The following is a 12,166-nucleotide window of genomic DNA, read 5'->3' as shown; positions in this document are numbered from 1 at the left end:
TTCGCTCCCAGCAGCTACGAGCGTGCGCCTGCCTTTTTTTTTTTTTCCTGGGGGGGGGGGGGGCCGCCCCCCCCCCCTCCCTTCCCTCAGGCGCTCGGACATCCCGGGGATTGCTACTTCTCTGCCAACTTCACCAACTCCCGGGACTTGAAGCGGCTCCACTCCCCGGCCCGCGCACTTGGGCCACCTGGCCTCCCCCACCCTGAGCCCTCTACAACTGCAGTCTCTCCAAATGACTGGGTTTGGGGCGATCTGAGCACAGCCCCCCCCCAACTGCCTCAGCCACCGCCGCCGCACTGGCCATGACACCCCTGTGCCCCCCGGCCGGCGTCCCTGCCCCGGGGGCACTCTGCTGAACGGTCAGTCCCCTGCCCCGACAGCCCGCGCAGAAACGGAAAGTTGTGGCGAGCGCTGCGGCGGCGGCTGCTGCAGGTCGGGGCAGAGGCGTCCTCTCTGCCGAGTGTAGCAGCCCCTAGTCCCCCTCCCTCTCCCCCGCCCCCCCCCCCGCGTGGGGCCCCCCCCCCCACTTCTCTTGGCTGACCCGCGGCAGATCGGCCCGTTCTCGCCTCTCCACCGTCCCTCCCTTTTTTCCCTCAAGTCCTGAAGTTGAGTTTGCGAGGCGACACGGCGGCGGCGGCCGCGCTGCTCCCGCTCCTCTGCCTCCCCATGGATATGCACTGCAAAGCAGACCCCTTCTCCGCGATGCACCGTGAGTACCGGCGCCCAGCTCCTGCTCCCCTTCCACACTCCCCGCGGCTCGGGATCGCCCCCGCCCCCACCCATACCCCACCCCCACTAGCTTCCCTTTACCTGCCCCCCCTCCTTTCCCTTCCCCTTTGGAGCCTCTCCGGCCGCGCTCCCCTTTTCCTTGTCCCTTTGCCGTTTTCTCCCTTTTTAAAAAAAATCTTCCTTATGTCTTCTCTCCATCTGTCCTCGTTTCTCTCCTCCTTTAACCTCTCCCTGCTCTTTTCATCCTCCCATCCCCTGCGCCCCTCTACAGCTACACCCCACCCCTTCCACCTGCTCCTTTCGAAGGCGGACGGGTCTGCCCTAGTCCTCTCTTCCTTATCTAGCCTGGCTTTCTGCCGCTACCACTCCCTCGGGCGACCCCTTTCTGCTCCGGTAGCCGAGGGAGGGGAACTGGGGCAGGGCATCCTTCCGTTTCTTTCTTTCTCTCTGTGGAGTCCCGGACTTCAGGGAGACTCAGGAGGGACCCCTGGCGCAAGGAGCAACAGTGAAAGGGCAAAGCCCTAATCCGAGGTGAATCCGCCTGCGGGTGGCCCCTTCCCATCATTGCACCCACAGCTCAGGGCTCGCCAACCCTAGCCTGAGCTTTTCTTGCTTGTTTGTTTTAAACATTCCCCTTCCCTTCCTTCCCTTCATTTTCTTTTCTCCCCTGTTCTTCTCTTTTTCTTCCTTTCCTTTGCTTTCTCTTCCTTTTCCTCCCTCCTTCCTTCTTGTTCCTTCCTTTCTCTTCCTTTCCTTCTCTTCCCTTCACCGTCTCTTCTTTTCTCCCTTTCTCTTGTCCTGTCCGTTTGGATTTTGAAGGGGGAGGCGTAAATGTCTTGTTAATCCCTCCTGGGAGCTGCTCTAAAAACAAAGAGGGTTTCTGAGGGAAATTGCGGATCGGCTCTAGAAAGAGCAGAGCCCTCTCCGGGCCGCGGAGCAAAAGGGCAAAAGCCGAAAGCCCAGATACCTGGGCAGTTCTGACCGAGTCTTTCTGCAGTCTCTGGGTAAAGCAGGGAGTGACAGAAGGAAGGAGGGAAAGAAAAGAAAATTATGGGAAAAGAACAAAAGGATAGCAAATGACAAATGAAAGGAAATTTCTAATGCATGTGAAGAAACGAAAAATTAGAAAAGGAGAAGGGGGATGAGAAAAGAAAGACCAGGAAAATAAGAGATAGAAAATAAAGAATAAGGAGAGAAAAGAAGGAAGAAAAATATTTTAATACAATCCAAATTCTTATTCCTCTTCAGCTTGGAAAACAATTGAAATAATTTTGTGAGTGAATGTCTTAAGAGAAGAAATATTTCAGATTGAAAACTCATTCCCTCAGGAGCTTAATAATTAAGGATAATTTGCAACTTTTCACAGGGAAACTTTTTAGACCTGGCTTGGTTCTGTACCAAGGATAATTGAACAGAAGGGATAGCCGATTTCTCTAAATAGACATTTAAACTTTAACAGATTTAGACAAAGCCTACGAAATAAAACATTTTCTTGCCTCCTTCCCAATAATTACAAGTTAAATTAAGTCCGGAGCTCCGAGTCTGTGGACAGCCCCAGCTTTCTCTGGGCCCAGGCGGTAAAACTGTGCCCCTTTGGGAAGCTCATAGAAGTCTAGCCCCCTAACCCTCTCCGGCTGGCGGCTCGCTCGCCTGCTCTCCGGCTCGCCCGGGTGGCTGCGGTTTCTTGAGTTTCACGGCTTGCTCGCGCAGGAACAAGCAGTGGCCACTGACACGGCTTTCAAAACCAGAGGAAGGGATGCAGGAACTGGGGATCGAGGTGGAGTAGGGGTAGCGAAGGACAAGCGAGAGCAGAGGGCAATGCAGCGCTGGGCTTGCCAGCCGGAGTCGGAGCTGGAACCTGTGCGGGAGCGGGAGCGGGAGCAGGCTCGAGCTCGGGCTCGGGCTTCAGAGCGGCCCGCGGCCCCGCTCTCCTCCTGCCCGGCTCCCCCGAGCTCACAGCTAGTCTAGGTCTCAGCTAGATAGCTCCGGTCTCCCATTCTCTCCTTTCCCACACCCCAGCACCCCTCAGATTGGGCCAGAGGGGCCAGGCCGGGCCCAAAGCCCGGGCAGGCTGAATTATTCATCTCTAATCTGCCCGCAGCTGCCGCCTTTTCAAGCCGGTAACGCGAGTTCTCTCGGGGCCTGAATTATTGATGGTCTAGGTTGGAGTGGGTGTGGTGGTGGTGGTGGGGATAGAATCGGAGCTGGGCCCTTGTAGATGGAGAAGGTTGGAGAGGGCAGAGCCCCACTTCCTCTCCATTCCATTCTAGGGAGTTAGGAGCGAGCGGCCTTCTCTCTCCAGGGAGAAGCCCAGGCTCATGCCCTTCCTTGCTCATCCGGACAGGTGGACGGGGCAGCGCCTGAGTAGTTGGAGGATTGGGGTCGGGGAGGGAGTGGGAAACAGACTGGGAGGCGCAGATATGCCTGCTTTCCCCGAAAAACTTCTCTATTTTAGGGCAGTGAGTTCTTCAAGTTGTCAGCCGCTCCAGACTCCAGTGTCTAGGACTGCAGCTGTATGAATCCTTAGCCAAGGCCTGTCTCGCCAAGGCTGGCTTCTTAGCTCTGATTTGTTTATTTCCAGGAGGAGATGCAGGCCAGGGAAGGGGCTTGGAAGTGAAGGACTCAGTGCCCGCTATGGCCGCTACCTTCTCCCTTCCCCCAACCTTCAGTCTGGGTCAGGTACCCCGGCCGCAGTTTGAATATGTGTGACTGTAGGTAACTGGGATTGAAATATCATCCTTCCTCTCTTCCCAGGGAGGGATAGTCCCTTCATATTAATGCCCCCGCCACCTACCAGTGGCCTCTCTCCTCTTCTGTTTGAGCCAAATGATTTGTGAGCCAGGCCTCCGCGGGCCGCGCAGGGCGTTTTCTCTGATCCTTTGCCCTTTCCCAGACCAGACTGTTATTTCAGCAGGAACAGCCGGGTTCGTGGGGACATAGTTTTTTTTTCCTGGGGTGGAAGAGCAAGGCTAGGCTACTCTGGGGGGGCAGACTGGACAGAGTTTAACAGCCCCGGAGCCCCTGCCTGTACCTCTCCCTGGTTTTATTTTGTTTTGTTTTGATTTTTCTTTCCTCTATTTCTTGCACTTCATCTCCCCTTGAAACAAAGAGGACAAAGAATCACTAAGTGAGGGAAAAAAATAAAAGAAATAAAGAAGTAAGAGAGAAAAGAATGGAAAGAAAAATAACGAGGAAAAATTAGGGAAATGGAAAAAGAGGAAAGGATAAGAGCTACACAGCCCGGGGAAAGCGTTGGGTTTAGCGAGAGACTGCCGCACCACTGCTCAGCGAGTTTTCCTGCTTATTCTCCACATGAACCTAAGTAGCCTTGGATCACAGACCCCTATTCCCTAAGGTCTGGGGCTCTGACCTCAGAAAGATTAGCCTTCCTCCCCCTTACTTCCCCCTAAAAAACTTCTCCTCTTCTTAGCACAGAAGAAATTAGTCTCTTCCTTGTCCCGACTGTGATCCTGAAAACACACGTCTCTGCCGTCTCTTTCCTTCCTTCCCCTCCCTACCTTTTTCACGTCTCTCTACTCGTGCCATTTCCTCTCTCCTTTTCTCTCCCTGTCACTGTTCTCCCCCCCCTCCCCGCTGGTCCTCTGGTCCTCTTCTTCGATGTCCTAGGAACATCATTCTGTTCTTTCCCTTACCTTCCTTACTCTCCACCTGTCTTCTCCTTTTGCTTCCCCTCTTCCCTTCTTCTTCCCCTTCCCATCCCATGTTCCTTCCCGATTTCTCCTTTCTCTGCCTTTTCCTTCCCCTCCGTTCCTCTCATTTTAATCTTTCAGCTTTTTAATTGTTTCATTTCTTTCATATTTATTTTATTTCCCCTCTCGTTCTTTTCCTTCTATCTCCTTTTTCTTCCTTTCGTCTTTTCTTTTTCTTACACTCTCTCTTTCAAGCCTCCTCTCTTCCTTTTTTGTCTTACCTTCCTTGGAACCACATTTCCCTCTGTATGACTTCGCCCTCTGTATTTTTTCTTTCTCCTTCCCTGTTTACCTCTTACTTGATTCTTCTTCTCTCCCCTTTCCCTTTTCATTCATTTCCTCCTCTATCCCCTCACCCATTTCTTAGTTCCTCCCGCTCCCTCTCCCCTTTCCTCAGCTTTTTCTCTCAGTCCGGGTTCAGAATCTAGTTCCTTCGGTCTCGCGCTAGCTCCCAGCACCCCTCGTCCTCCCACTCCCACCGTCGGGTCTGGCCTGCCTGCTGTCCCTGACTAACGGCCTGTCTCTGTTGTGTGTGGGGCGTTGTGTTTTTTCTTCTCTCTCCCCAGCAGGGCACGGGGGTGTCAACCAGCTCGGGGGGGTGTTTGTGAATGGACGGCCCCTGCCAGATGTGGTGCGGCAGCGTATTGTGGAGCTCGCCCACCAGGGAGTCCGGCCTTGTGACATCTCTCGGCAGCTGCGGGTCAGCCACGGCTGCGTCAGCAAGATCCTGGGCAGGTAAGGGCTACCCTGAGCCCCGAGATGCTCAAAGCGATCTTTTGGAAGCCCCCCTCTTCCCCTTCCTTGCCTTTAGGCCGAGTTTTCTGGACAGAAAATTTTCCCCAAACGACAAGAAAACAGGTCTGGGAGTGGGTGACCCCTCCATCCTGCCCTGGGCCAAGTTCCACTCAAAGAGAGAAAGGTACTCTTGCGAAAGCTGCCCCTGGGGCCTTGACTCTCTTCCTCCGTGCCTGGGAAGGGTAGGAAAGTGGAACAGAAGGGAGAATGGGATGAGTGCAGCCCATGTCTGCACTTCAGGGACTCTACCGCCAGATCCCAAGCCTCCAAAAATGGGGGTGCTTATCCTGAGTGTCACCCTAAGGAAGAACAGAGGGAGGGGGCAAAAGCGGGTTCCTAAGGGGCAAAAAGCCCCGAAGTCCGGAGGAGTGCCCTGGTTGCAGCACTGGATTGCGGGGGTTCAGAGAGGGTATAGGGTAAAGGATTGCCTTCTAGCTCAGCGCTTTAAAATCAGAGGAATCGATGGGCAGAATCTCCCTTAGCTGGGCTCAGATATTATGGTCTCCTCCCGAATCTCTGCCTCCAGCCGTTTCCCCCAGAGAAAGGACGTGGAGGTCAGCTTCTTTTATCCCCTGGTCCAGCGTTTGCCTGCCCTCTTCCGAATCAAAGAGGCCCTTTTGGGGAGGTCTCCTAAATTCTCCCTCCTTTCCTAACTGTAGTGGACTCATGCTATTCCTGAGAATCAAAACGCCTTTTGACTTGATTCCTCTGATAGCACACTGAGGCTGCAGTGCCGCTAGGGTGCTACAGGGGTTTGGGTTTGGGGAGCCGCGGTGGGGAGAAGTCGAGAAGCTTGGAACTCTGACCTGTGGTCCCTGGGGGAAAACTACCCACTGCCTCCTGAGCTTGCTGGACTTCTCGACCACAGGTACTACGAAACGGGCAGCATCAAGCCCGGGGTGATCGGTGGCTCCAAGCCCAAGGTAGCTACACCCAAGGTAGTGGACAAGATCGCTGAATACAAGCGGCAAAACCCGACCATGTTCGCCTGGGAGATACGTGACCGACTGCTGGCCGAAGGCATCTGCGACAACGATACAGTGCCCAGCGTCTCTTCCATCAACAGGTGAGAGAGCGCCCCCGGCCGGCGGACCAGGGTCCCAGGTCACTACAGTGCTTTCGAGGGGCCAGGGTCAGGGCCAGGTGACTAGGGCACCTCCTAATATTTCCTTTCCTTCCTGAGTCAAATCAATCAGCTCTGCCCTATCTTCTAATCACGTCTAAGTTGGGACCCCTTCAGCCAGGTGGGACTCTGGCCAGGTGGTACCAAGGGTACGGAGAGGCCACTGTGGTGGTGGCAGATTGGGAGAGGGACATGGCTTCTCTTTAGCTTCCTGGCCTCAGCATCCCTGCTCGGCCTCTCTCGCTGTCCTGGAAATGAATCCAAGTGTTTGTGGTAATTAAGACTCCAAGACTTCGAGCCTCACTATCTAGAGACAATCACAACCCGTAGCCCGAGCCGTTAAAATGACCAGTGTCTATTCATTGCCTCTAAACAGACTTCCCTTTCTAGAGGAGAGTTCACTTTCCCCAGGGGCATCGGCCCCCCTACTCTGCCCAGGCCTAGCTCTGGCTCCCTCCTCCCTTCTCCCTCATCCCTCATCCCAGCCCCATCAGAACTGCTTCCAGAAGCTTTTTAGCCTTGCTAGCTAGGTCAAGAAAACATTCTTCCTCCCCAGGGGCTGGCAGAAAGAAACCACCAACCCACTAGACACAGTTTTCTTCAATCCTAAGTCCAGGACAAGCCACCCCTTAACAAGGAGGGAGAAAGCCAGGTTTCCCCTGTGACTCTTTAAGATATCTCCTGCTACTTTCATCTTCCTAATGGAATATTTAAAAGTCATCAGCAAATAAACACCTACAGTCTATTCCAATCATAGACTCTCCCCAACAAGTTGTATTTGGGTATTGGCATGACCCTTAGCCTAGATGCTGAAGGCTCATACCCTACTTTACCCATGTTTATAACCCACCCTATCATTCCCACGTGTCCCAAGGAGAGGCACCCACCAACACATTTATGATTGCAATCCTGCATTGTGATACTTATTTAGCCACTCATGCAGAGTACACATTGAGGTTCTCTCCTGTAAGTCAACCTATCCCCTCCCCACCCCCAAAGGGATCCCACTGGGAAAACACTTGTACACTAGCTCCATGTGCACCTGCTAGTGAATGGCTTACCTTATCTGGTGATGGAACCGGTGTGGACCACAAGTATAGTCTGAAACCAAGCCTGGCTGGGCCTAAGGTGATCACAAATCATATATACAAGTGTACAAACACAGGCAGCTAGAGGGAAGCCCACAGTAGGGTTAGCCAACATTTTAAAAGCTAAACAAACAAAAATTAAAAATGCAAACCTTTCAATGAAAGATACAGAAGGGAAAGGGTGTGTGTGTGTGTGTGTGTGTGTGTGTGTGTGTTGTGTGATTCTATACTGTTTTCCTTTGCATTCTTCAGCTATTAACAGAATAAGGCTAATAATTCAGATGGTGTTGATTTCTGAATCTGGCATCAGATATCAAGGGTTTTTAATATTTTGCAAATGATATGGAATTATCCCAAATCATCTTGAAAACAGCAGGTAGAATTAGCTGGTAGAATGTACCTTGGCTAAAGAAGATTCCCTCTGCCACTCTCAGGCTGTAACGTACTGCAAGGCGACCCCGGAAATTATCCCAGCGTGTGCCATCTGTATTAAAATGGTTATTCAGTTATGAACAGGGTAACATAATACTGATCAGCTAATTATACACCCTCCTAAACCCCTCCAGCTCCCTGGGTCTAGCTCAGCCAGGTATTGAAAGCATAGCCGTTTGACATTCAGACACCCTAGGAAGGAGCTCGGGAAGGCACAGGGGTGTTCCTGAAAGGGATAAGACTGTCATATCTCACAGTCCAGGAGAAGGATGGCTAAGGCCCTGGGGAAAGAGGCCTGGTTTTCAAAGCCAAGCTGAGTTGTAACCTCCCTCTGCTGGCTGTTCCTCCTGAGTGTAGGTCTGGGCTGTTGGCTTTTCAAGGGAAGGAGGAACTGGGTATTGGAAGAGAGCAGCTGGGGATAAGCCCTGCTGTGGAGACAGACTGCCAGGACTGGACAGTACTGTCTGTGGGGACATTAAAGGGGTTTTTAACAGAATGAGATTTAATTCTTTGGCTGGGACCTAGGAGTAAAGTAACTAGCTTTGTTCATTGCTGGACTAAGCTGTTTAAAAAAAAAAAACAAAACCTGAAGCTTAGTGTCCTAGGGCAACTCTGTCATGAGAAGGCACAGGTAAGGGGGCTGGGGATTCCAGACAAGTGTCAGAGCCTTTGGAATATACCTATTACCTGTTGGAAATGAGAGAATGTGGGAAACCACCTAGACAGGTGAAATGGGAAAAGGGTGAGTGGAAGAAAGAACAACTTATGTATGTAGTGGTGGGAGCAGCTCAGGGTGAGGCTCTGTGCCTAAAGTGTAGGTGTGGAACCTTCCTTTGGGGTGTGGCAGTGTTCACAGTGGGGAATTTTGTTGTTCAAGATAGAAAACCAGTGGGAGGGGAAGAATGGGGATGCCACTGGTAGCCTAAGTGAAAAGATCCACTGGGTCCAACAGTCAGGTGGCAACAGGTTGGCATTGTTTCTTTTTAAATAAGGAGAGGCCAGAATGTTCCTATTTTTCACAATGGGGCAGACGCTGCTTTCTGTTTCATATTTCAGAAAAGGCTCCGCTGGTGGCCCAGGGCTGATTGGCTGCTGGGTAGCTCCTGGCCATAGCACCACAGGCCCTATTTCTTTTGGTCAAGGCAGCCCTTAGTTACTTTGCTTCAAGAAGGAAAAATTCCTTTTTTTTTATTTTCTGAGATGAGTCTATTCTCTCTAAAGCCCCATGAAAACAAGACACTTCCCGTGCATTGGTCAAGTGTGGGATGAGGGCCCCATTGTATAGACAGTATGGTGTAATGAAAAGAGCAAATGGATTTGCAGTCAGATGACTTGTATTAGATAAATGGTTCTGCTCTTTACTACCTGTGAGACTTTAGACAAGTCATGTATCCTCTCTAGGCCTCAGTTTCTTCTTCTGGAAAATGAGGAGGTTGGCCTACATGATCTCTAAGGCTCTATACAGCTCTAAATCCTGAGATCTTATGGATTATGCTGTGACCATTATCCTTCCTTCTGTCCTGAGTTGCAGTAACTCCTCAGTGCAGGGGGGAAGCTGGTGGCCTTCCTCTGCTGGGGAAAAAGAGGGAGACTTGGGCAATAAGCAAGAGTGGTGCTCAGTGGTTACTGCCTGTGTGGTGTCAGTTTGTGACTGTGTGTGTGTGTGTGTGTGTGTGTGTGTGTATTTGGAAAGGAGAGAGGCTGTGCAATTGCTCACCCACCTGATCCACACTGCATGGTTTTTATCCTCCCCTCCCCAAAACAGATGCTGTCGCTGCATTTGAAATATGCTGTTGCACTTATAAACCAAATTGCTTTTCATGCTTTAAAATTTGGCTCTTCGGTCTCGGCAATCTCTGCTCCTGTTGCCATGAAGACTTGTCCCACCCAACCTACAGTTTCCTAGAGCACATCCTTTCCTAGATGTCTAAGGGGGTCCATTGAGAGTATGGCAGATTCCTAGAGGATTTGTTGGAATGGCCATTTGCAGTGCTAGGAAGTCATGGGCATTTCATTATTTGCATGGCACATGGAATTTATCTGAGTTGTTGTAAATGTTGCAGCATTTGCCATATGTGGAATGTGAGTTTGTTAACCTTCCAGCCTGATGAGTTTAGATGAAGTTTTGGTTTTTTGGAAATAGTCTGGAATAGAAAGCAGGAAGGTGAGATCTTTGCTACAGAGAGGCAAAAAGGTCCTGAACTACTTTACTGGGCAGTTGACTAGGAAGGGAAAGATTTTCCAGATAAAATGCTAATGTTCCCAGGTTTAGCTTTTACTTTGGGTTGGAAATGCTGATTCTTCTTCAGAATGGGGGCAAACCAGAGGCAGAATCCAGACTTTATCAGACTCATTGCAAGGAGAAGGGAGGTACATATCCCTTGGAGTTTCTATTTCTAATTGAACTAGCACTGGCTGAGACCATTCTTCTCCATCCTTCCTAGCTCCATTCACACTTTAAGGTCATAGAATCCAGCCTTTCTAAGTGGGGCTCTTCCTTTGTTGTCCATTCCAAGGTGAATCCAATGTCCCTCTTCCTCTGTACCAGCTGTAAATGACCTGGGTTAGGGTTCTGAGTGATGACTGCTCCCCAGACTGCCACTAAGATTGTTATAGTTAAGGAAATTCATCTTATGGCATTCATGATCCCTTAAGAGGCAGATTTTTTGGATCTTTTGAAGAGGTTCTGGCATCAGAGAGATATGTCAGTACATAAGCTACTAGATCAAAGACCTTCCCAAAACAAGTGATTGCCACTAGCCAGCCAAGGGCATGGACTTTCTAGCTGATTAGGTATCTCTGGATGGGCCACTAGGGTTGGTATCTGTGGTTCTTCTTCTGATACTCAATGCTTAGAGATAAGCCATGGAAAGGAACTTGACTTTCATTGGGTCCTGTGCCCTACTGAGTGATAGTGGAATGGCCTGAAGTCATCATGCCTTTGTAACTATTTGATAGAAGGGCTCCAGGCTTCATAGGACTCTTCAAGATTGGTTGTTTAGTCTCCTGGAGGGCCCAAGAATGTCTTTCCATAGGTTCAGGTATGGATGCATGTATAGAGAAATTCTGAGGTTAACGATTGACCTTCTCTGACCTTGAGATGGTTAGACAGGGCCACACGTAGCAAAAAAAAAATGTGTTATTCCACTGAAGTACAAACTAGCATGAGGTGACCCACAGTCCTTGGGTTTTGGTGGGAAACTCTCTTATTACATAGATCTTGACTCCCTCAACCCTACTGAGAAGTGGGCAGGACAGCTGGCTTTCTCACTGTTTGGAAGAGGCTGGGTCTTCCTTTCCTTGAGTCCCTTTTTCAATTTTCTCAGTGATTCTAGGAACTGTTTGCTACTATTAGCTTCCTTCTCATTGGTCAGGCCCTTCCATTCATCTCTCTGTCTTCTGGCCTGGTACGGATTCCCATCTTAGTGCACATAGCCTCTGAGTAAGGAGAAAACCTCTACATTGTGAAACTTAGTGCCCAAAAAATGGGGAGGGGGAACATGGTGGCCAGCCAGCAGGATGTAGCCATCTGACTCCAGAGAAGGGAAAGGTGGGAGGGGTTGTCCCCAGTGAAAGCACCAGGTGGGCTCCCAAGAGAACTACAAAGAAAAAGAGAGGAAAAACCCCTAAATAAATAAATAAATTGTGTCCTAACTGCTCAGAGAACTCAATAAAACAATCACATCAAATATGAGGAGGTATAAATCTCACGTCTGCACAGGTAACCCACTCAATTGCTTTTATTATCGCTCAGGCTGGCTCCATTTATTACCGTCCACAGCCCGAGTGAAGGAGACTGCGTGGAGGGTGGTCTCTGGTGCAATCCTACACCAGGAGTGGTAACAATCAGCCTATACAGCCGGGGATTTTGATGGGAGACTGGGATGGGCCCATCTGTCTGCATGAAAACCAATCAATAACTCTGTAACCAGAGCCCTTGTCACTGGGAAATGGACAACACAACAGTTCAATACAGGGGCCACTGGGGGAATTAGCCAAGTGGAGACAGGGCCAGGCAGGAGATGGCCCCCGGAGGGAGGAAGGGAGATATGGGGACTAGGGGATTTGTGTTTATGTTTTATGTGCTGGGGAAAGAAGCATATTTACATCTGTGTGTGTGTGTGTGTGTGTGTGTGTGTGTGCATGAGTGCACAAAACAGTTCTTGTATATAAACATGAGGGAGAGGAAAGAGAATAGAAATGGGAGGTGGAAGTAGGGGGTAAAGAACATGTGTATGCATATGTGTGTGTGTGTGTGTGTGTGTGTGTGTGTGTGTGTGTGTGTGTGT

At 50.5% G+C, this 12,166-nt stretch overlaps 1 protein-coding gene across 4 annotated transcripts in view; it reads left to right on the top strand.

The window, feature by feature from the left end:
- Positions 1 to 618: 618 nt before the first annotated feature.
- The window catches only part of PAX2 (paired box 2), a 102,214-nt gene continuing 90,666 nt past the window's right edge, over positions 619 to 12,166 (top strand). For 3 of the 4 annotated variants that reach the window (XM_027851998.1, XM_027851996.1, XM_027851997.1), the window contains exons 1-3: positions 644 to 709; positions 5,006 to 5,174; positions 6,103 to 6,300. In XM_027851998.1, coding sequence (XP_027707799.1) covers positions 667 to 709; positions 5,006 to 5,174; positions 6,103 to 6,300 — 410 coding nt within the window. In that variant the 5' untranslated portion in view covers positions 644 to 666. Of the gene's footprint in view, positions 710 to 5,005; positions 5,175 to 6,102; positions 6,301 to 12,166 lie in introns of all 4 variants that reach the window. The other variant, XM_027851999.1, reaches the window with a different exon arrangement.

Source organism: Vombatus ursinus, unplaced genomic scaffold (genome assembly GCF_900497805.2).
Source record: "Vombatus ursinus unplaced genomic scaffold, bare-nosed wombat genome assembly UNPS02009205.1, whole genome shotgun sequence".
Classification (NCBI taxonomy): Eukaryota; Metazoa; Chordata; class Mammalia; order Diprotodontia; family Vombatidae; genus Vombatus; species Vombatus ursinus.
The sequence above is the reverse complement of the archived record's forward strand: the minus strand, read 5'-3'. Positions and strand labels throughout refer to the sequence as shown.